The sequence below is a fragment of the Electrophorus electricus genome, chromosome 4 (assembly GCF_013358815.1).
Source record: "Electrophorus electricus isolate fEleEle1 chromosome 4, fEleEle1.pri, whole genome shotgun sequence".
Lineage (NCBI taxonomy): Eukaryota > Metazoa > Chordata > Actinopteri > Gymnotiformes > Gymnotidae > Electrophorus > Electrophorus electricus.
The window spans coordinates 21346070-21368953 of NC_049538.1; the positions used below are offsets into that span (position 1 = coordinate 21346070).

The 22884-nt window shown below is 40.1% G+C and overlaps 3 protein-coding genes across 4 annotated transcripts in view; all 3 read left to right on the forward strand.

The window, feature by feature from the left end:
- Positions 1–15397, forward strand: part of pik3c2a (phosphatidylinositol-4-phosphate 3-kinase, catalytic subunit type 2 alpha) — a 34956-nt gene extending 19559 nt beyond the window's left edge. For both annotated transcript variants that reach the window (XM_027008793.2, XM_027008794.2), the window contains exons 7-33: positions 245–324; positions 463–526; positions 662–808; positions 917–947; positions 1216–1435; positions 4755–4877; positions 5082–5249; positions 5412–5520; positions 5614–5756; positions 6722–6910; positions 7532–7625; positions 7776–7870; positions 7985–8165; positions 9346–9450; positions 9555–9647; positions 10224–10353; positions 10585–10721; positions 10961–11130; positions 11235–11391; positions 11557–11663; positions 11767–11974; positions 12123–12247; positions 12359–12476; positions 12784–12865; positions 13047–13156; positions 13254–13379; positions 14165–15397. In XM_027008793.2, the coding sequence (XP_026864594.2) occupies positions 245–324; positions 463–526; positions 662–808; positions 917–947; positions 1216–1435; positions 4755–4877; positions 5082–5249; positions 5412–5520; positions 5614–5756; positions 6722–6910; positions 7532–7625; positions 7776–7870; positions 7985–8165; positions 9346–9450; positions 9555–9647; positions 10224–10353; positions 10585–10721; positions 10961–11130; positions 11235–11391; positions 11557–11663; positions 11767–11974; positions 12123–12247; positions 12359–12476; positions 12784–12865; positions 13047–13156; positions 13254–13379; positions 14165–14347 (3495 nt within the window). In that variant the 3' untranslated portion in view covers positions 14348–15397. The remainder of the gene's footprint in view (positions 1–244; positions 325–462; positions 527–661; positions 809–916; positions 948–1215; positions 1436–4754; positions 4878–5081; positions 5250–5411; positions 5521–5613; positions 5757–6721; positions 6911–7531; positions 7626–7775; positions 7871–7984; positions 8166–9345; positions 9451–9554; positions 9648–10223; positions 10354–10584; positions 10722–10960; positions 11131–11234; positions 11392–11556; positions 11664–11766; positions 11975–12122; positions 12248–12358; positions 12477–12783; positions 12866–13046; positions 13157–13253; positions 13380–14164) is intronic.
- Positions 15398–15600: 203 nt separating this feature from the next.
- LOC113576613 (40S ribosomal protein S13) lies at positions 15601–19566 on the forward strand. Its single transcript, XM_027008815.2, has 6 exons — positions 15601–15662; positions 16091–16139; positions 16313–16391; positions 16501–16670; positions 17096–17196; positions 19489–19566. The coding sequence occupies exons 1-6, from the start codon at positions 15640–15642 to the stop codon at positions 19520–19522; spliced, it is 456 nt and encodes a 151-aa protein (XP_026864616.1). The 5' UTR covers positions 15601–15639; the 3' UTR covers positions 19523–19566.
- Positions 19567–19849: 283 nt separating this feature from the next.
- ppp1r15b (protein phosphatase 1, regulatory subunit 15B) lies at positions 19850–22330 on the forward strand. The gene is made up of 3 exons (XM_027008819.2): positions 19850–20195; positions 20339–21441; positions 21735–22330. The coding sequence occupies exons 1-3, from the start codon at positions 20033–20035 to the stop codon at positions 21963–21965; spliced, it is 1497 nt and encodes a 498-aa protein (XP_026864620.2). The 5' UTR covers positions 19850–20032; the 3' UTR covers positions 21966–22330.
- Positions 22331–22884: the final 554 nt, after the last annotated feature.

A 22884-nucleotide genomic window follows, 5' to 3' on the forward strand; every position in this document is an offset into this window, starting at 1 on the left:
TGATGGTCCCCATCGCCACAGCGCCAGCTGATGGTGTTTCCTCCACAAATGCTAGGCCTGTTGCCTAGCCACATTTAGAATGGCTACGGATTCTAACAGTTTACAGAGCAAATTTCTGAAAGTACTGTAAAAGCACTGGATGATTTTAGGGTTTGGTTCTGAAGTGGATCACAGTTTCACATAACCCTCAGGTTTTCTTGAGTACTGCTTCCTGAGCTCGTGCTTCCTCCATGTGTGCCAACAGGCAGATGACGATGCATCCTCCATTGAGTTGGAGAAATACCAAGACCATCTGGAGAGGCCATTTAAGGAGACAGTCACAAGGTAGAAATAGGAATGTGCCTTGTCTTATCTCCTGGCTTCCTGAAGGCCAGGCCATCAGGAACAGCCTTTGAAGCTGCTGATCTTGCCTGCTGACATTATGCCTTTCACATGTAATCTCTACCATTTTCCTTTCTCCAGAGAGAGCCTTGCTGAATATTTAGACTCTTATCACAATCAAGTCAACATTTGCCTGCAGAATGAGGTACCCAGTTATGCTTGCATAAGTTTTGGCATGCATGTGTGTTATAGCAAAAGTATGAATTTGTATAAAGGACTGACTAAAGAGCTCTCTTTCTCTTCGATGTTTTCCTCTTCTTGCTTTTTTCGCTCAAATCAGAGCACGCAGTATAAAACAGTAGATCGTGTAATCCAGGAAGTGAAAAATATTTGCTCTGCGTTGGAAAAGGTGGAAACAGCAGCCATCACTGATGCTGTAAAAAGACTGAAGCATTCGGTCAACCTCCCTAGAACCCGCTCCCCAGAGGTCAGATCCTGTAACACAACAGTGCTATGCAGTGCTTTCAAACATTCAGAGCTCAAAAATATATATGTATATAAAAAGAGTGTATATTTATTGTTCTTTATTTAACAGGCTGGTGCCAAATCTGTGACTTCAGCCAATGGTAAGCACACCACCAATGAACAAAACCATTTAAACCAAATTTTATTTCATAGTTTAAAGTTGCAATAACATTATTTTTGACTTATGTCTTGGCTGAAACCTTTTTTTAAATGTTTGATGTAATATAGAATTTAAAAAATGTCTAAAAGGGATTTTATTGCTGAGGACATTAAAGTTGTTTCATAATTTAGTTGTTGATCATATTAAATGTCACATGCTGCAACTTTAAGTGACTAGTAGAGTCCCTAACCAACACCCACTGTTTGTAGGTTATGCAAGGCAAGTGGAGGAGTGCATGGACGTCCTTACAGACGCCGTATATGACCTGGCAAAGCTCTACCTGTGCTCTTTCTGCCCAGCGTCTCCTGACTATGTGGAGCAGGATCCCCCAGAAGAGCAGAGAGAGAGCAGGGAGGCCTCTGACACTACTGAGCATGTGCAGTTCACGCTCTTTGCCATACATGACATTTCTGCTGCGTGGGTCAGCAGGTAGGACGCTGTAGTTCCTATCTAAAATACTCCTGTTGTTGTGGGAGATTTTCACTTTCATTAGGTTTGCTTTCCTTAATTTTTAGAAATGGGGGAAAATGTTGTCATTTTGTCCAGAATGAAGCAACATGACTGGTCTTCAATCTTCTGAAGTTCACGTTACTCAACTGTTGCACTCCCTTCATTGGCTTCCAGTGGCTGCACACATCACATGTAAATTCTTGGTGCTTGCCTACAAAGCCAAAAATGGACCAGCCCCTCCATACATGAGGTCAATGGTCAAAGCCCGATCCATACCTCGAGTACTTCGAACCTCAAGTACGGCTCAGCTTGAAATACCATGCTTCAAGTCTTTTGGAAGATAAGCAGACTATTCTCTGTCCTGGCTACTAGATGGTGGAATAACCTTCCGCTTGCTATCCGGACAGCAGTCCCTTGCAGTCTTCAAACGCAGACTGAAGTCCCAACTATTCGTGGAATATTTAAATGACCACTGATCCTGCTCCTATATTGACTAACTGGAACTAGTACTTAATTTAGGGTCTTTTTTTTATTACCCTGATGTTGTCTGACAAGCTCTTGCACTTATTGTTTATTGCACTTATCATTGTCTAAGATGGACTTTATGCATTTTGTACCTCTAGGCATCAGCATTGATCCCTATATTTCTACAGTATTCTAGATCATTGGTATACTAGATTCGAACCTACTCTCGCTAGGATTTATTCTATGAGTAAATGACAAAGCACTTTTGTAAGTCACTCTGGATAAGAGCCATGGATAACCATATTTAGGGACCATATTTAGTCCCTAAATTGGATAAAGAATTTTTTTTACCTCACTCAAGTAAAAATTCTCTAAAATTTGTAATATTTTTATTATAAGACATTCTATAACCTTTTTTTGGCTCGTCTATTCCAAGGGTGAAAACAATTAAGGACACTATATTTACATACGTTATTGCTTTAGCTAATACAGAATAATGAGCGATGTTAACCTAATATTCACGTGTCACTTTGTATGAGTCCGATTCAAGTATGGAGTCTCTAGATAAAAGTTCAAGTAGTGTCTCAAGTCGCATGAACAACCAGAACGTATGAGGTTGCTTGTGGCTTAAACTAACGTGCTTTCTCAATCGCGAAGACATGGGATAGTGCCTGAAATGTAAAGTTGAATTTAAATTTAACACTATCGGTATCTAACAAGAAAATGGCAGTAGGGCAATGGAGCATGTCGCTAACTAGATACAAAAGCTAGTAACTCGCTACTGCTTATAATGGTGGCAACCTATGGAACTTACTAGAGAAAGTATGTAGATAATTTGCTATCAGTCTAGATGGCTAGCATACTTTTTAATTCAAACAGACTAACTCGCTATGTAGTTAGCTAACTAACTTGCTGTCCGTAAGAACCTTTTGGTGTGTGTGTTTAAGATGTCTAAGAAAGTTGGACTTCGTTTCATCAGTGTCCTTTATTTTGATGGTTCATGTAGTCTTACATGTAGCACTTCGACTATGTTGATCTTTGTACCTGAAGATGATGATTAATAGCTCAAGTTCGCGTGCTGAAGTGCTGAACACTGCGCATGTCCGTCGTAGTACTGACAGACAAGACGCTCGCGTGACATGAGAGAAGAAAATGTATTCAAAACAATTGGTTATATTGGGGGGGGGTGGGGGGTTGTTGTTTTTTTTGGGCCCACTTCAATTTCACGAGTCCAGTCGCGAGTTACACACAGGTCGAGTCGAATTTTTCAGAATACGTCATAAGTGCGACTCGAGTTCTAGTCCCTGAGTCCAGTGTCCATCTCCGACTTGTCACTTGCCTGAAATATGAGTGTCATTGAATGAAGATTTTTGGGCGGGTTATGATGGAAATATTATTTATTTGATAGGACTATTGCTCTGAGTGAGCCTCAAGCTTCCAAATGCTGAGGAAGACTACCACTTGAAGTTTTTCAGTCTTCCTCTTCAGTTTAAATTTAACTGTTTATTCTTGTAAAAAGCCAGGTCATCCTGCATTTATTACATTTGAATCTTTGTGCCGTTGATCTTTTATGGCTTGTTGAAGAGCCTGTCAGTGGGACTTATGTTCTCTTTAACAACATGGTCAATCTACAACTGCAAAACTATGCCAGTGGTGCATCCTTCTGTCATAGCTAAGGGATGGACTGCCTAAATTGTTCAAATTTCCTTTGTTTTTTTTAGTTGTAAATGGCATTAATTATGAAAACTCCCTCAGAACATTTATCTGGAAGGGTAAGAATTCTCATAGCACTACTAAAAAGTAATTTGTTAGAGCAGTAATTTGTGTATCCTGGCCTTTTGATAATTATTGCAAAGGCCAGTATTACAGTAACAATTAAAAACAGTATATTGTGTGGACCTACTATAACCACTTTAAACTCTCACTGTGAAATCTAAGATTGTTATGCTTTAAAGATTTTACTTCAGGTAAAGAAGCATGGACTTTAACTGTTATATACAACGTGAGCCTTCTAGGAAAATGATTAATGTTAAATTTAAGATATAGTTTTCCCTTGGGTAAGCTGCAGGTGACTGTTCTTAAAACTTCAATGTGTGTTCACTTGCATTGATAATAATGCCACTCAGATTTGCTGCCAAGAAAGAAAAACTGTAACTTCATTCCAAGCCTTGCTGACTGACTACAAGGAGCCTGAATGCAGAGCCTCACCCAGTTGCTGGCCTACTTTATTTACCTCCTGTCAACAGTGGCACATATCTGCTATGGCTGAAATGGACTCGGTCACTGATTTCCATTCCATGCTACAGAGCAGGACTGAAGAGTGGCACATCTGGCTGTTATGCAGGGTCACGGTGCCTTATACTGTTTGGAGCTAGAGTCTCCAGAACTCCAAATTAAAGGCCAACTTGTCACTGGGAGAGTTTTACCCCTAACTCTTTCTCCATGCGGCTTCATCCAGGCAAGCCTGTTTTAGCACCGGGGTATATTTTTATAAGCCATATCAAGAGAGAACATACCAAGTGTATGTACTTCTCCTCACAGTGTTACTCATGCTATTTAAATATATTTTGGTTTATAAAAAGCCTTGCCAATTTACAGAAATATGGTGTGCCATTTCAGTCATGGTATGTGTTGGTATGCGATCTGTGCAATATGTTCTTGTTGCTTGTACCATCTGTTTGATAACATGCAGTATTATTTAAGCAATTTTGTGCAGGTTTGTATATGATTGACTAATCCCCATGTATTAGTCAGCGTGGCACTTCATTATGAGATTTGAGAAAATTCCAGAGCAGGTGCAGATGTGTAATTTGTCCCTTTCATCTTCATGTAGTTATGAAAAATATTACCTGATGTGTTCCCTGATGCACAACGGCCGTAACCTCTTCAAGCCCATCCAGTCCAAGAAAGTCGGGACCTATAAGAGCTTCTTCTACCACATCAAATGGGATGAACTGTAAGTGAGCTGACCTGTGCTAACAAAAAAGAAAGATTTCTGAATTTGGTGAAAACAGTAGTATACATGTACCCATAAGACTGTAACCTTTTCTGCACCATTTCACTGCGAGTTATACTGTGTATGACTATGTATGTGACGAATAAACCGAACTTGAACTTGAACAGTTCTGCTCATGATGGGCTATCATTCCTTTTCATTCAGGATAAACTTCCCCATCTCAGTGGCCTTGCTACCACTGGAGACCATGTTGACACTCTCTCTTTACGGCATTCTTAACCAAAATGCCAACAACTCACCTGATACCAACAGGCAGCGCAAGGGACCAGAGCTTCTGGGCAAGGTTACCATGCCTCTGTTTGATTTCCGGCGGTAAGGCATAAAGTAACTCCTATAGAACATTTACTAAATATGTCTCATTGGTTTCAATTATTTATTTCTCTTATGGAGCAGCCGCATGTCATTATTTCCCATCTGTGTGTGAAGTGGCTTAGAATGCTGTTGGGTTCCAAAGTGCAGATGTTTGTGTTTCAGGGTGCTGTCTCGAGGGACTAAGCTGCTGAGTTTGTGTACGTCTCATCAGACATTGCCACCAGCAGTTGGAGGGAAGAAGAAGAGCCAGACAGAGAGAATCATACTGCAGGTAGATCATGACACACTAATCTAACAGCGCGCTCTCGCTCTCTCACACTCACACTTTGCTGCATCCACTGAACTTCCACATGACCCCTCACAGGTAGACTTCCCTAGTCCAGCAGTGGATGTGCTCTACGTAGGTCCCCAGGAAGCCAGCTGCCCCGACCCGCAGACTCTAGAGACGCTTGATCCAGACATCCAGAGAAAGATCGAGAAGCTTTGTGGCCGGGTGTCTGCTTTCGGGTATGCAAACAGCAGGGGAAGGCCATGCCGATATGCCCTAAGGTTACACTTGGAGCCCTGGTTCAGAATCCAAGGGCTCCTTAAGAACAGTGGAGCTGGAGTTGACCTGAAAATTTGCATGATTTGCTGTAAAATACTGACTGAAAGCATATGTAATTAAAGTTTTTAGATTTAGTGGTAGTGGTAGCTTTAGTGGTGGATTTGGTGGTAGTGCTTGTTCAAGCCCCACCACTGCCAAGTTTCCACTGTTGGGCCCCTGAGCAAGACCCTTAACCGTCAATTGCTCATTGTACTCAGTCATAATTGTAAGTCGCTTTGCATAAAAAACGTCAGCTAAATGCCTTAAATGTAAATGTAGTTAGGAAGTGATGGTGCTAGCTGTCTTTGCATGTTTAGCTCATTAAATGCCTTGGGGAAAATAAAATGGAGCGTGTCCAGTCTGAAGTTTCAAGCTCTTCTTCCAGTCTGAAGTTTCAGTCTGCTTCTGAGAGTAAACTCTTGTTTTTTCAGAACATAATTTTCCGCAGGTGAAGGCAGGAACGGCAAGAGTATTAAGCCCATTTAAAGCTACTGAGCAAATTGGTTAGATATCTATATTGTATATACAGTCACTTATCAGAGCCCCTCTGTGGAGTTAGCCAGAGGACATGGCCTTTGCCATGGAAGGGGGAGAGTTTTGAAGTCTTTTATGTTGTGCTGGGTTAATAAAGCATTAGTCTGAGGTAGAACAAACGGCATAATTGTAATGAAAACTGTCAAACAATGCTGGCTTTTAAAGCATGGGAAGCTCTGTGTGTCTGTGTGTCTGTGCAAACAACAACCACCAATCTTGACTACACATTTGTGACCTAATTTACGAGGTGCAACCTGCTCTCTGAATCAGCTCCGGCTGTCTGGCCATGTGGTGCCAGAGCCCGGAGGCTTCACGTGAGGAGGGGGAGTCACTCTCTTCGTCCCTCCCTCAGGCTGACACGGGTGGACAGGCAGCTGCTGTGGGACCACCGGCACTATGCACGCAGCCTTGAGCACAGCCTGCCCAAGATCTTAGCCAGTGTGCCCAGCTGGGACTGGGGCAGCATGGGCGAGATCCACGCGCTACTGCACCACTGGCCGCCGCTCTCCCCGGTCGCTGCCCTGGAGCTGCTCGATTCAAAGTATGTACCTCAGCCTCGAGCAGAGACTTGGACCCTGGAATTTAGCCTTCCATGATGTGCATCTCCAAGTGTCCATCTGTCATCTCGTTGTTGCATCCCTATTTAGGTCTCTCTTCTCACATTTTAATTTATGTCTCTAGTTTGCTTCTTTCAACACACACTTGTGACTTGTCTTTCCCATGAGTTATCCATACTCTCTATGGTTCACATCCTAGAGAAACTAAATCTTTTTTTAAATGTCATTTCTCATTTTTGAAATTATTTCTGTTGCATCATCTTTACAGTGCATGTAAATTAATTCCAAAGACTTTTCCCCCAGATGTCTCCAGCTGAGAGCAACTCTGTTAGCACACTGAGCAGTATATGAGAAGTAAATAATGATTGGAGCTTAAATCTTTGAAAATGAATTTAAGGGAAGAAGGGCACTTTCAGTATCTTCAACTGTACTGCAACTTGACATGGTCATCCCACTTATGATTGCACAATCTCAGTCGAAGATTGCGTCAACACTGCAATAGTCATATAGACAAATTGTTGTTTAGGTTAAACGTAATGTTAATTATGTTGTTAGTTTTGCCCTACATTGTTAGGCCAGATGGCAGATATGTTTTGCACATACAGGTTTGCAGATACAGAGGTACGGAGCATGGCTGTGATCTGGATTGAGAGCTGTAGTGATGATGAGCTGCTTGACTACTTGCCTCAGCTTGTGCAGGTACATACATGATAAATGTCACTGTGTTCTCATAAAGACATTTGTTGTTTCTGTGTCTTTGCCATCTCTACTTTGAAGTACGTAAGCTAGTGTCTGCTGGATGGTTGCTACTGTCTCTGTTAGACTATAAATGCTCTTCGTTCCCTATAGGCTCTGAAGTTTGAATGCTATCTAAAGAACTCCTTAGTTATGTTCTTGTTGTCCCGGGCACAAGGGAACATCAACATTGCACACTACCTTTACTGGTATGTTCTTAGGGCCACTGTTATAACTGTTTATTCCCATTTATGATACTGTAGAAAAGTGTGTTTTGAGATGTCAGAAGTTGGTCTGAAAGTCCCAAATGTTGGTTCTGACAGGCTGCTGAGGGACGCAGTTCAGGACCCGGCATTCGGTCAGCGTTATGGCCCCGTGCTTGGGGCACTGTTGTGTGTGTGCGGCACCGGCCTCAGGGCCTCGCTGGAGAAGCAGACCCAGCTAGTGCAGCTGCTGGGAGGCCTGGCTGAGAAGGTGCGGCAGGCTAGTAGCTCCAGCCGTCAGGTAGGAACATCAGCGGCCCAGGACACGCGGGCAAGCATGCTGCAGGGCTCCATGTGGTTCATTCCTAAATCCCAATTTGCCTGGTTTTAGTTATTAATCCAAAAACAGAATAAAGATGCAGACTCTTCAGTTAGTTGAAGAGAATAGCTGGTCCCATTCTTTATTGCAAGTTACAGATAACATGCATTTGTGGCACACTCCTGAGAATGTCTGACAATCACACAAAGAACTCAAATGTTTCTACAGTTTCTGGCACAGTGATGCAATTGCGTCTCCTATTTTACATTCCAATTTTTGAAGTTCCCCCCATTTATGTCCAAAATATTCACTATGCAAATTAATTTGGTACCATTCTATCCCAGGGAAAGGGTTTACTTAAAAAAAACATTTTTTTTTATTGATTTCATTTTGCCCACCTACTATTGATTAATATTATTTCCTGTACCACCTGTTACATGATGCTAGAATAAACCATAATAATCCACCTTGCTTCTGTTCAGTGGCCTTGAAGTTCTCTCCACCGTGTCCTCAGATGCCCATGGAGACATTATTAAAGATTCTGGTTGAATAGATACATTTTTATGCTTTCCAACTCTTTTACATCAGTCTTCACCTGGTACAAAGACCTTCAAATGCCACTACATTGAGATCATGGATCACTCCATGAGAATGCAGGATAATATTTAATTCAGTACTTTAACTCTTTTGCCTAAAAACACCATTACCTCAGTAGTGTTGCGTCAGGAGAACCATTACTGTAGCATAAGGCATATTCCTAACACACCTGTTAAAAGTTTATATATCAATGTTACTGTTTTATTTTTGAGTAAAGGTTTTTAACATTAGGCTTAGAATATAGGTCACTACAGTCATGCTGTGTATATACCTGCTTTAATTGATTGATTAGTTTTTAAATGTTCACAAAATAACATGTATACAAGTAATAAGTGTGTTTAATCTGCACAGACTATTTTTCATATTTCCCAGAAATGTTTCACTTTTCCCAATAAATAATGACCATATCCTCTTTCCTGGCCTCCTAACAGTAGTGCAGTTATAGATTCCTAACCAGTGCAAATATGAAGTGGAAAATTAGCATGGCAACCAAATTTCTTTAATGCAAATCATGACACAGATCTCCACTAACACATGCCTCTTGCATATGTGTTCATTGCTAAAGGTGGTACTGCAGGAGGGCCTAGAGAGGGTGCAATCGTTCTTTCAGAGAAACACTTGCAGACTGCCCCTTAGCCCTAGTCTTGTAGCCAAGGAGCTAAATATTAAGGTGAGTGCTTACCATTTACCTTAGTAGCCCATTTCACCCCAAGTGACTCTGGTTCTTCCATCACACAGCACTGCTTTCTTTTCTCTCTCCTGTCCTAAAACTAGGCCTGTTCCTTCTTCAACTCTAATGCTGTACCAATGAAGCTGGCCCTGGTCAATGCAGATCCCCTGGGAGAGGAACTCAGCGTCATGTTTAAGGTGAGGAGTGCTGGAGTTTCATGGATGTGGCCCACTGCCTTTGAGCCACAGTAACATGGGTTGTATTACTTTAACCCTTGTGCTATCAGACTTTACAATGGTGTTTCCCCTGTTGCAGAGCTTGTACATTCCTTTACATTGTGACTGGATTTGTAGTGAAACTTTCATCTTGTTTATTCACTAGTTTTCATTCTCCATATTCGAGTTTAATGCATTTACACAGCATGTATATATCAAATGGTAAAACTGAAGCAATTTTAACTTGATTTGACCATTTAATTCGTTTAACCTCACCATCTGCCAAAAAAAAAAAAAAAAGAATAGTATCGATTGTTTCGTCTACATTCTGATTTCTAAAACTAGGCAGCAAACAAGTTCAGTCGTGAATTTCTTCAGTACTGTCAGGAACTTGCCCTCTGGTGGCAGAAATGGAAAAGAATAAGTTTTAAATCTATTTAGTGTTTTTGCTGAAAATGTGTGCTGCTTGTTCATTGTATTGTTAAGGATTTAAGATCCTCCTGTTAATGCTTTTTTAAGAAGTTCTTAGCAAGTAATTTGTGAAACCCCACCCCACAGGTGGGGGAGGACCTCAGGCAAGACATGCTGGCGCTTCAGCTGATTCGGATCATGGATCGGATCTGGCTGCAGGAAGGCCTGGACCTGCGCATCGTCAACTTCAAATGCATCTCGACTGGAAAAAACAAAGGTACATATGTGGCTTTTTTTTTTTTTTTTTTTTTTTTTTTTTTTTTTTTTATATATATAAACGTATTATTTCCTTATTTATTTGTGTTTACTATCTGAATGTATAAACATCCCCCCCCCCCCCCCACTATTTGTACTTTCAAAGTGGGATATTTTGTTCCAAGCCCTCACCAAGTCACTCCATTCAACTGCTGTGGTCTGTCAGTCACTTGGTTTGTGTGCCCGTTCTCAGGCATGGTGGAGCTAGTCCCATCGTCGGAGACGCTGAGAAAGATTCAGGTGGAGTTTGGAGTCACAGGCTCCTTCAAGGACAAGCCACTTGCTGAGTGGCTTCGCAAGTACAACCTTGCTGAGGATGAATATGAGAAGGTAACCTCGGAAACTAGACCAATTCCTCTATACAAACCCTTTAGTGTAGTGTGGAGGAGTTTGCAAGCAGTTTATAAATAGTTGAGAAATAAAGTTTTCATATCTGAATATTTATGTGGTAATATTATCCAACTGACCTGAATGTTGGAGCACCTTAATCTCACCTTTCAGAATGCTTATCCTTTTTAGAAGGTTTTTGTTCAGCTGATGGCATTTCCTCCTTATCCATCTTTCTGCAGGCCTCTGAGAACTTCATCTACTCGTGCGCAGGCTGCTGTGTGGCCACCTACCTGCTGGGCATCTGCGACCGCCACAACGACAACATCATGCTGCGCTCCACCGGCCACATGTTCCACATTGACTTTGGCAAGTTTCTTGGCCACGCACAGATGATTGGCAGCTTCAAAAGGTACAAGAGACTTCTGGGAAATGGAATTTATTTAATTGAGTCATAATTGCATTTCAGAGTGAGTGAGTTAGGTCAGTGCCTTGATGTGACCTTTTCCTGTCTAGGGACCGGGCGCCATTTGTCTTGACCTCTGACATGGCCTACGTCATCAACGGAGGTGAGAGGCCCACAAGCCGCTTCCAGCTCTTTGTGGACCTGTGTTCACAGGCCTACAACCTCATCCGCAAACACTCGGGACTCTTCCTCAACCTGCTCTCACTGGTAAGGTCCTCAAGACACTAGAAGTGAAACAACAAAGTAGCCTTTCACTTATTACAATGTGTTAATTCCTAGACTTGCTTGATGCCGCATGAGCCAGTCAAGCTGTATTTGCAGTAGATTTTAGAAATTTAACACAATTTACTTGTGCGGCTGTACGACTAACAGATGACTCAGTCAGGCCTGCCTGAGCTAACTGTCCAGGACCTTAAATATGTGTACGATGCCCTGCAGCCACAAACCACCGATGCAGAAGCCACCATTTTCTTCACCAGGTAAAGTGTAGCTAATCTCACTTTCTTTCAAACAAATTTATTTTCTAAAAGTCAGGTGTAACACTTCCTCTACCCCTCACCCCTCCCCATCTCCCTCCCTCAGGCTGATTGAATCTAGTCTCGGCAGCGTAGCCACCAAGTTTAATTTCTTCATCCACAATCTGGCCCAGCTGCGTTTCTCTGGCCTGCCATCCAACGACGAGCCCATCCTGTCCTTCTCTCCTCGCACATACTCGCTCAAACAGGATGGTCGGATTCGAGATGTCTCCATATTCTCCTTCCAGAAGAGATACATCCCTGACAAGCACTATGTGAGTCAGCCCTCCAGATCCAGAGCTCTGCTGAACAATTTCTCATTTCTTGTTAAACTAAGTCTGAATGTCATCATTGAAATAAAGAATGGTTATGAATGGTTATGAATGGCTTCCATCCTGTACACTCCTGCTACTTCTCCCATAGACGTATGTAGTCAGGGTGCTGAGGGAGGGCCAGAATGAGCCCCAGTTCATCTTCCGCACATTCGATGAGTTCCAGGAGTTGCACAACAAGCTCGCCATCCTCTTCCCTCTGTGGAAGTTGCCAGGGTATGTCCCAGGCCCCTTCACTTCTGCACCATCACAGCCTGTAGCCAAATGGCCTCTGTCCCTGCATCACCTGCAGATATGTCCCTGGATAACACTATTCCCTATCCATAGGTTCCCCAGCAAAATGGTGTTGGGTCGCACACACATCAAGGATGTGGCATCCAAGAGGAAGGTTGAACTGAACAATTATGTACATAACCTGATGAGGAATTCAGCAGAAGTTACACAGGTCAGCCTAGAATGTGCCAAACCACCATTACATCATTTTTCAGTGCTATATAGTCCCCAAATTCCCCGCCCCTCGAATCAGTTCCGGAGAAAAACTATCTAGATATCAAACGATCTCCTCACTGTAATGCTTTCATATAAATCTCATGAAATGTTGATCTCTTTGACAGGAATAAAAATAATCTAACTGCTTCTTCTTAATCATGGAACATTTACATTTTATGCGCTTTTTATGAAACTTAAATATATATTCATATAAATTATATAGCCAATTACAGTAACACTGAGTTTTATATTTTTGTTTTCAGTGTGATCTTATCTACACATTCTTCCATCCCATTGCAAGAGATGATAAGACAGAAGGCATAGATGAAATACCCAAAATACCAGGTATGTCCAGTTGACTTTACATTTGATGGCCAGTTTGTGTGTGTGTCAATGCTGCACGTGGCCCTTGGGTTTTCCAGATCAATTCATTCACTTTGCTTCAGTATAACAAGTGATGAGGTACTTCACTGCCCATACAGGGTCTGTGATGTAAATATCATTCATGTTTTGCATTCTATTACAGAGGTGACTCCAATCAGCCCTGCTACAGGACGTGTTGAGGGTGAGGTGAAGTTATCTGTTTCATACCGAAACAGTACACTCTTCATCATGGTCATGCACATCAAAGACCTAGTAAGTTTTCACAATAAGCTCATGAAATTGCTGTCAGTACAACTGTAGTATGGCTGTTAAGTGCTGGATAATGTCCTCTGTTTCTTCCTCCACAAAGGTATCTGATGATGGAGCAGATCCCAACCCATATGTGAAAACGTACCTACTTCCAGACCCCCACAAAACCTCAAAGCGCAAAACAAAGATATCCAGAAAAACCAGGAATCCAACTTTTAATGAGATGGTAAGCCTGGTATCAGAGACTCAAGTCTCAGGGAATGCATTCAGCTCACCTAGTGTGCTTAACTTGGCAAGCATTGTTAGTCTGGCCTTAAAATTTTGTTTAAAGAAACATTTACATTTCCTTGTATTTGGGGGGGGGGGGAAATAAGATGATGTTCTCCAGCCAGTAGTGATTTTATGAATTTTAAGAAAAGTAGAAGTCCTTGGTCCTACATGATGTAATGTACTGCCAGCTATTGGACTTGGTTCTCCAGTATCCACTGACAGTCACCTCATTGTTCTTGTACACTGTACACTGATACCATCATCTCACCATTGTTACACTTTAACTATTCTGCAAACAAGCATTATAAATTTACATCAGGATTATTGGATTTTGTCAACATTTTCTGCTTTATCCCAGTCACTATAATAATTCACTGAGACCACTTCCCTAGAGGGCTTATTAATTGTTGGGTAAAATAACATTAAATGCTGTTACTGACTACTGCAAAGGTGCAGGTGCCACTTCTGGTTACTACATCTCTTCTTTGTGTTCAAAGCTTTACATATTGCTCATTTGTTGAATAATTGTGTGAAAAATGAATGCTGATGTATTCAAGGATTATTTAATCAAAAGGCCATAAAGATGTTATGGGAGTAGCGTGAAAATTAATTAGACTAAAAATATTTTCATAATGCTCATTATAGTACTTGAAGTATCGTATATTCCCACTGAGAAACATTTCTGTTTAGTGACCATCCACTAAAGTAATTCACATAACTATGCTGTATCTCTGCCCTCAGCTGGTGTACAACGGCTACAGTAAGGAGACCCTGAAGCAGAGGGAGCTACAACTGAGCGTGCTCAGTGCTGAATCACTGCGAGAAAACTGCTACCTGGGTGGCATCACCCTCAGCCTCAAAGACTTCGACCTGAGCCAAGAGACAGTCAAGTGGTACAAGCTCACAGCTGTACCATACTTCTAGACTCCTGGATGCACTTTCTTCCATATTCTACAGGAAGCAATGAGATTTGATCCGAGACTGTTAAAGGGCAATTTGAACCCAAACTACTTAATACAACCCAAACCCCTACCATCACATTCAAATACCATCCCATTCACCTGCCAAATCTGCCATCTCAGCAACACTAATCAAGATCCACTCCTTGCAAGCAATACATTTCTTGTGCATGAACTCTAAAAAAGAAAAGCTAATATTTTTTTGTACATTTTGTCATGAGAGGACCAAAATGGCTTTCTTTATAGAAGAGTATATATTGTTTTATATACATATATATAAATTGACACTTTTTTTTTTTTTTTTTTTTTTTTTAAGGGTCATTTTTATATGCTACATTTCTAGAAAGAAAAACAGGAAGCATTATTAGCCTGGAAGGGTTTTGGGTGTCTGGGTAGGCATAGGAGTGTAAAGGCCTCCCTGATCATGTGCCAAATGAACTAAAATGACTTGACCACTTTTTTCTTCTAAGGGAACAAACAGGGTGCCTTGTTTGGGATTCAATGTTCTATCTCTCTCCATTCATTCATTCATTCATTCATTTATATATATGAATGAAAGAGTGTCCTTCCAGCTTGCATAGGGTTCTTGTATACATCATGAAGTGCTAAATTAATCGCTCTCGTTCAAGTGTAGAAAAGTTCCTGTGATTTGCCTCCCTTTCCAGCACAATTGTAAACTATTGTTTGAACTATTTGTTCTGTCTTTTTATATTTTGAAAAGGGAAGGGTAGGAACGACTAAAAGCTGCTTTCTCTGTTCAGATGCTTAGTAAGCTAAAAGGAATCATGAGTTTACCTGGAAACATTTTAAGTGTAAAGTATTTAAGAAAAGATCAGCATCACTCACACCACAAACAAGACTTGATTTGTCTTTTAATAATTGTTTAAAAAAAGAAACTCAGTTCATTATGGCCAGTTATTTATTGTTAATTGGTTGTTTAACCTGGATAAATCAGTGTGTACTGTAATCATTTTCCACACAAGGCGAATTAAACGTCTTTGAACAATGTCTCCTACTTTAGTCTGCATGGCTGACATTTTTGGAGGGGAATATTTGAACTATACTTGTGATAGATTACCTTAGACTTTTTTTTTAAGACAATATAACGAGAGCATAGATCAGGATGAAAAGAATGGAATACGGTCCAACATGTTTGGTATAAAACATGCTGGTTTCGCCTTTTACATTTTCTGAAGGTTGCTTCATCGCGAGCATCATCTTATCACTTCCGCCTTTGGTCCCGCCTTTCGTGCAACCATGGGACGCATGCACGCTCCTGGGTAAGTTTTCATTCAGTAGAAGTAGAAATGGGACAAGATGAGAACAAGCTTTTGTAGCTGTGTTTATACTTTAAGCGTTTTTATCTTAATGTTTCATATAGAAATAGTGTGTTGAAAGTAGGTTAGTTTTTTGCTAACGTTTCGGCACTATAACGGTCTAGCTTAGCTAGTTTAGACCCCATTAAGTCTTGTGTTCAGCGTATGTCAAGACGCCTCGCTTAGTCTAGGCTTACCTGCCACAGAAGCAAAATGTCCAGCAAGAACACAACATACCTAGCCAGCTATGCGATGTCTAAAGATTCTCACATATTTGAGCAAGCGGACCAGCCACATCATCTTGGTACTTAATATTTGCAATGTGAACTGGTTGGTTTCTCCTCTTCCGTCCTGTTCGCTGGCAGTTTAACTGTTCGTTGCATGTGTTACAGAAAGGGATTGTCCCAATCTGCGTTGCCATACAGGCGCAGTGTACCTACAGTAAGTAACTCGGCAATCAATAACAATTATTGATTTGCCAAGTATTCACAGCTGATAAATGTCACCAAAGATGTCATATTTAAATTATGAGGTTCTTAATGAACTGAGATTGGCATGTGATTGACGTTCTGCTCAAACGCTTGGACCTAATTCACTAATGTCTCTCTTTGTAGTGGCTCAAACTAACATCTGATGATGTGAAGGAGCAAATCTTTAAGCTGGCCAAAAAGGGCCTGACCCCTTCCCAGATAGGTAAATTATATATTTTTTTGGTGTTTCCTCATGAGGGAATGATTGAACTGGGATCAGAGATCTTTATTAGTACCTTGTAATGTCCTTTGTGACTGACTTTCTTGTGTAGGAGTGATCCTCAGAGACTCCCATGGTGTGGCACAAGTGCGCTTTGTTACTGGCAATAAAATCCTGAGAATCCTGAAGTCCAAAGGCCTGGCCCCTGACCTGCCTGAGGACCTCTACCACCTCATCAAGAAGGCTGTCGCTGTCAGAAAGCACCTGGAGAGGAACAGAAAGGTCAGTATTATAGTCTCGTTTCTTGTAGACCTTGGGTTTACATCTCAGGCCTGGCAAGTACAGTTTATGTGTAATGTTTATTGTTTACAGTACAAAAAGTGTTTTTTCGTTTTGCATTGGCCATGTCCTGTAAAATGTATAATTCACAGCATATGGTTAAAGAGTAGATAAGTTATTAGTAAGCATAATTTATATATAATGTAAAAGGTTGGTGAGTGATGTTTAATGCTGTGTGGTAAGTGGGGAAGTTTAGTTATATTAATAACATGCTCTGTGATTCCATCAATGCCGTTATGGTTAAGCAGGTCACCAGTTATGGAGATCATAATAATAAAAAATGTAAGTACATGAGAGTAGAATGAGTTGGCTTATTGCTCTTGTCTATCTCTGGAGAAAAACATGATCCAACTTTATATTTTTCACAGGACAAAGATTCCAAATTCCGCCTGATTCTAGTTGAGAGCAGAATCCACCGGTTGGCTCGTTATTATAAAACTAAGAGGGTACTGGCACCTAACTGGAAGTAGTGAGTACTTTTAAACTTTGGTTTCTCCTGAGCTTCTCAGGAGGTGCATATGACATTTCTTCACTGCTGGAGTATGGAACGTATTTTACACAGGAGTATTTGAAAAGAATGCCTTTTGAAACGTGATTGTTGTGTGGACTCTATGACCACAGACACAATTTTCATATTTTTAATTGCAATTATTTAAAATGTATAGACACAGTTGCAAAATAACAAGCCACTGAAAATATAAAAACATATACACTGCCTGGCCAAAAAAAAAAAGGTCACCACCTGGATTTAACTAAGTAAATAGGTAAGAGCCTCCCACTGGATAATTACTGCATGGGTGCTTTTTTCAGATGGCAACAAGTTATTTAACCCTAACTGATGCAATAAGTAGCTTCTCATTTGTTAAACAGCCATGTTGAAAGACACATCCAGTGGTCATTGAATACATGTTAATTATTGTCAAATGTCAAATTATTGGCATGCATCAAGCAGAGAAAACATCTAAGGAGATTGCTAAAACTACTAAAATTGGTTTAAGATCTGTCCAACACATTATTAAAAAGTATAAGGACAGTGGGGAAACATCTTCGAGGAAGGAATGTAGTCAGAAAAAAATCCTGAATGATCATGATTGGCGATCACTTGTGTGCTGAAATCAAATCGTAGAAAAACAACAGTAGAACTCAGGGATATGTTTAATAGTGAAAGTAAGAGCATTTCCACATGCACAATGCGAAGGGAAGTCAAGAGATTGGGACTAAACAGCTGTGTAGCCTTAAGAAAACAAATTGTCAGTGAGGCTAACCCAGCAAAAATGGCTTCAGTTTGCTAGGGAGGATAAAGTTTGGACTCTGGAGCAATGGAAGGAAGTCATGTAGTATGATGAGTCCACATTTACCTTCCAGAGTGATGGCCGCATCAGGGTAAGAAGAAAGTGATGCACCCATCGTGGCTAGTGCCTACCGTACAAGCCTGTGGGGACAGTGCTATGATCTGGAGTTGCTGCAGTTGGTCAGGTCTGGGTTCAGCAATGTTATGTGCCCAAAGAATGAGGTCAGACTACCTGAATATACTGATCGACCAGGTTTTTCCATCAATGGGTTTTTTCTTCCCTGATGGCACAGGCATATTCCAAGATGACAATGCCAGGATTCATCAGACTCAAATTGTGAAAGAGTGGTTCAGGGAGCATGAGACATCATTTTCATACATGGATTGGCCACCACAGAGTCTATACCTGAACCCCATTGAGAATCTTTGGGATGTACTGGAGAAGACTTTGCGCAGTGGTCCAAATCTCACATCATCAATACAAGATCTTGGGGAAAAATTTATGCAACTCTGGACAGAAATGATTGTTGAGACATTGCAGAATCTTGTGGAAATGATACCACAGCGATTGCGTTCTGCTAAAGGCGGTCCAACGAAATATTAGTGTGTCACCTTTTTTTTGGCAAGGCAGTGTATATCAGGCTGCAACAGCCAGTTGCCAGGTGTTTTCAGTTAAATGTTGTGGAGAAAAATCACATATCCATGGAGATGTGCTGTATTGCTGTATAGAGAGAGATTTTGGTCTCTGACGCAGTGGGGCTTTGACAGGCCTGATTAATGTTGCATACTTTATATTGGTCATGATTTTCAACTCAAAATACTTAGACTTTGCAACATATATATAAATATATATATATCAATATATATATTTCTTTTTCAAGTATATATTGATATATATATATTGATATATATTAATATATATATATATATTAATATATATATATATATATATAAATATATATATAAATATATATATATTAATATATATATATATTTATATATATATTTATATATATATTTATATATATATATATATATATATATATATATTAATATATATATATTAATATATATATATATATATATATATATATATATATATATATATATATATATCAATATATACTTGGAAAAAAAAAAATATATATATTTATATATATTTATATATATTTATATATATATATATATATATATATTTATATATCAATATATACTTGAAAAAGAAATATATATATATATATATATATTTTTTTTTTTCTCCAAGTATATATTGAAATTCATTGAACAAATGAAAGCATGTTTTTTTCACTATGACACTCTGAAGCTATAGTTGCACACTAATAAGAAACAGATACAAGTTTAATTACTACATGCAAAGAAAAAAATAAGCTTTTACTACTGCTTAGCCTTTAATGTTCATGAATGCACACTGTTTATCTGCATACCTAATTGCCTTTCTTTTTTCCACAGCGAATCTTCCACAGCCTCGGCTTTGGTGGCTTAAATCTTAACTTTTAGACTAAATAAAAGTAAATTTCAAACTCAAAACTTTGTTTTTGCATTCTTATTTATTTTGACGTAGTAGAAGTAACAGCCCAAAGAACCGCTGTGCATTTACAGCTGTAAATGCAATAGAAATATTGCATGGTCATCAGAATCACAAACACAACAAACGTGAACTGTGTAGTTAATGGGCGGGTTTTGTTGTGAATTGAGGAAGGCTTTAAACGTGAGTGACACAACAGTGATCCAATCATACGTTACTAACGGGAATCATTTGTTTATATGAGGGTGGTCCTTTAGTTTGAGTCATTTCAAACGCGTATCTCGAGGTTTAAGGACACGGATATTTAGAAAACATGAGGAGCTTCGCTGTTTTCGTTCGGAGTTCTTAATACATTCTTAAGAGGAAAAATGTATTTTGTGAATATTCAAGACAAAACAAGTTGCTGTGAAGAACGCGATTCAAGAGACGAATATCAAAATACTTGACGACTGTTGCTGCCCGATTAAGATGGAAACTGTCACGAGTTCAGCGAGGAGTAGAGAAAGGACCGCGATGCAGCGGTTCGGGGACGGCGGGATGATGCTCTTGCCGTGGACAAAACAGATACTGGGAGTGTTGTGGGAACACTTACGCCTGTTGGTTCAGTTAATCTGTTACAGTTTGATGACGGGTAAGCAAGATTTTGACGATAGAATGCTGCATGTTACATCTGTTTAAAGTTTGTTATACATTTTATTCATTTGAAATTTAAATTAAGTAACGTTTTATTTATGTATTTATTTTTCAAATCCAATTTCTTTATTTGCTCCTCAGTCTTTCAAATGTTCAGATTTGAAGTTCATCTGAGAATTACGGACGACAACGGAGAACACATTCAGCACATGACGACAGGATCCGGAGACACCACCGACAGTTTTCTCTCATTATTTGATAACAAAAACGTCATGGTAGCGGGCCAAAATCCACTTTCAAATCCTTTTGATCTAAACTCTCATTCTAGGTCCGTTCTGTCAAGTCTGGTTAATGACGAACTTTGTTGCTCTTTGGTGGACGATTTTGTGTCCCGTGCAACAGAGTGTCTCTCAGAAAACGACGATCTTTATATAGGAGAGCACTGTAGCTGGAACCACGGCTTCGACTGGAATTTGCTTACAGGTTCGGAACGCAGGTATACAGAGGACATGTGCCCCGTTCCTTTTTCTGCATGTGTGTCGAGCCTTTATCAGAAAGACATTGAAAAGCATGATGATTCTTGTACAGAACTTTACTGTAATTTCTCCAGTTCACCTATAGAGGACAGGCGGCAGGAATTGGGAGGACAGAGTTCAGACAGTGAGATAAGCTGGGGTGGCTCAGACAGCTCCTGTGTAGAAGGAGACAAAGAGGAAAGTGACAGACTTTGGGACCTTCTTACTAGATCTACTGATCCATACCACCCACTGCACTTTACAGCATGTATATCCAGTGGAATTGCTGGCCAACAGAGAGGCTTCAGAGCATCTCAAAAAAGTCCTGTGTACACAACATCGCAAACCAGTGTGTCTTCATGCTCAGATGCAGGTGAACAAGGAAATACTGGGGCCTTCTCCTCAGAAGATGAAGAGGAGGCACTGTGGAAGTCACTGTCTCTGGATGATGACCCATACCACCCGCTGAATTTCAGAGCTCCTCTCCACAGTCTAGCAGTTAATGGCACACATGGTCACGCTGACGAGCCTGACTGCCATAAGCAGTCTAAAATAACCAGAGACTCAACAGTTGCCAGAGGCACAAAGCCCCCTCTGCTGTCAAGGGTAGTTGTCAGTCACCAGTGTCCTCAGTTGTCTGCGGAGAAGCCCTCAAAAGTGCCCTGGAAAAGGCCTATAAACAAGATAGATGAGGCCAACTCAAAAAAGGAAACTGCTTCTGTGAAAAAGGTAAGTATTGCTTCTGTTATGATTAAAGTCTTAAAGCTACTATGTAAATTTTTTATAGCTTACAGTATTTATCTACTCTGTTTTTATAATGGCCAGTAGCAAGGCAAATGTGTTTTATGCTTTGTAAGTAAGTGTGCAGTTACATAATGGTTCCTAATCAGATAATACCCTCTCCCCCTTTACACATATTGAATTAATATTATATTAATTGGTAATGATTATTGAAAACCACAAAAATTATATTATTTTTGTGCATTTATGGTGGTGATTCACTCTAACCATGTTTCTTCCAGGTAAGATTCTCTCCAGTTGTGCAGGTTCACAAGATGTGGGCCTGGTCCTATGCCCTTCAAGCATCTCGTAAGGGGCCATGGGAGGAGTATGCTCGGGACAGGGACCGCTTCCAAAGGAGAATTATGGAAGCTGAGCAGGCCATTGGATACTGTTTCAATCTGTCACATAGGAAAAATGTCTCAGCCTATCAGCAAAGAACATTAAACAATAACCATTCCTCAATCTCCTAATTTTCTGGAAGAATTGTTCTGACAATACTTTTACACTGAAATACTCTAAATACTTTGACAGAAATACTGGAATGTGTAATTTTCTAGTCTGTACTTTTCCACCATCTTAACAGCCATACGTCAGTACTGTGTTCCAAACACATTTTTTTCAACCTCGTATGTCCTTTGAATATTTTCTTTACAGTGCCTTATTGATCAGCAATGATGATGACAATGTGACAGCTGTTTAATCATAACTGTTAATTGAACATATAGTAGAGAGGTTTTTTGTTGTTGTTTCTTTAATATTTGCAATACAGAATACTTTTTTTGTTTGTTTGTTTGTTTTTGATGGACTTGCAAAGGAAGGCAATTGGTGTTGGGGTGTGGGGAAGTAAAATAAAATTGGTTTTGTAAAATTTGAAGCCATTTCTACACTCCACATTTTCTGACACTTAATTTGTATGCTTTCCATAGTACATTTTGCTCGTCACTTTCATGTAGTAGGCTGAGTAGTCCTGTGAGAGGAGCCTGTGTAAGAGAGGGGTTAAAAACAAGGCATGATGAAACTCTCTCCCCTGAGGAGAAATCAATTAGCATCTACTCTCAACACCTCAGTGGAAGCACATACTGTATGGTGTAAAGCGAAGCAACATCGTATGCAATCTTTAAGGCTGATTATGAAACTATATTCATGGTCTGACTAACCCAGTGGAGTTTTCTCTCTGGGAGGGATGTGTACACAAACAAATTCCTTTTGTTGCATTGCCTACCTTTGCAAACATTGTGATAAAAAGGCTTTACCTGAATATAATAAATGGACAAGTCCATCCCATGGTTAGGCTTACACAACTGTATTATGATCTGTAATTGTTCAGAGAACAAGCAAGAATTTTTTGGTGTATACATAAGTATGTGTATGAATGTTGCAGAGTCCGTA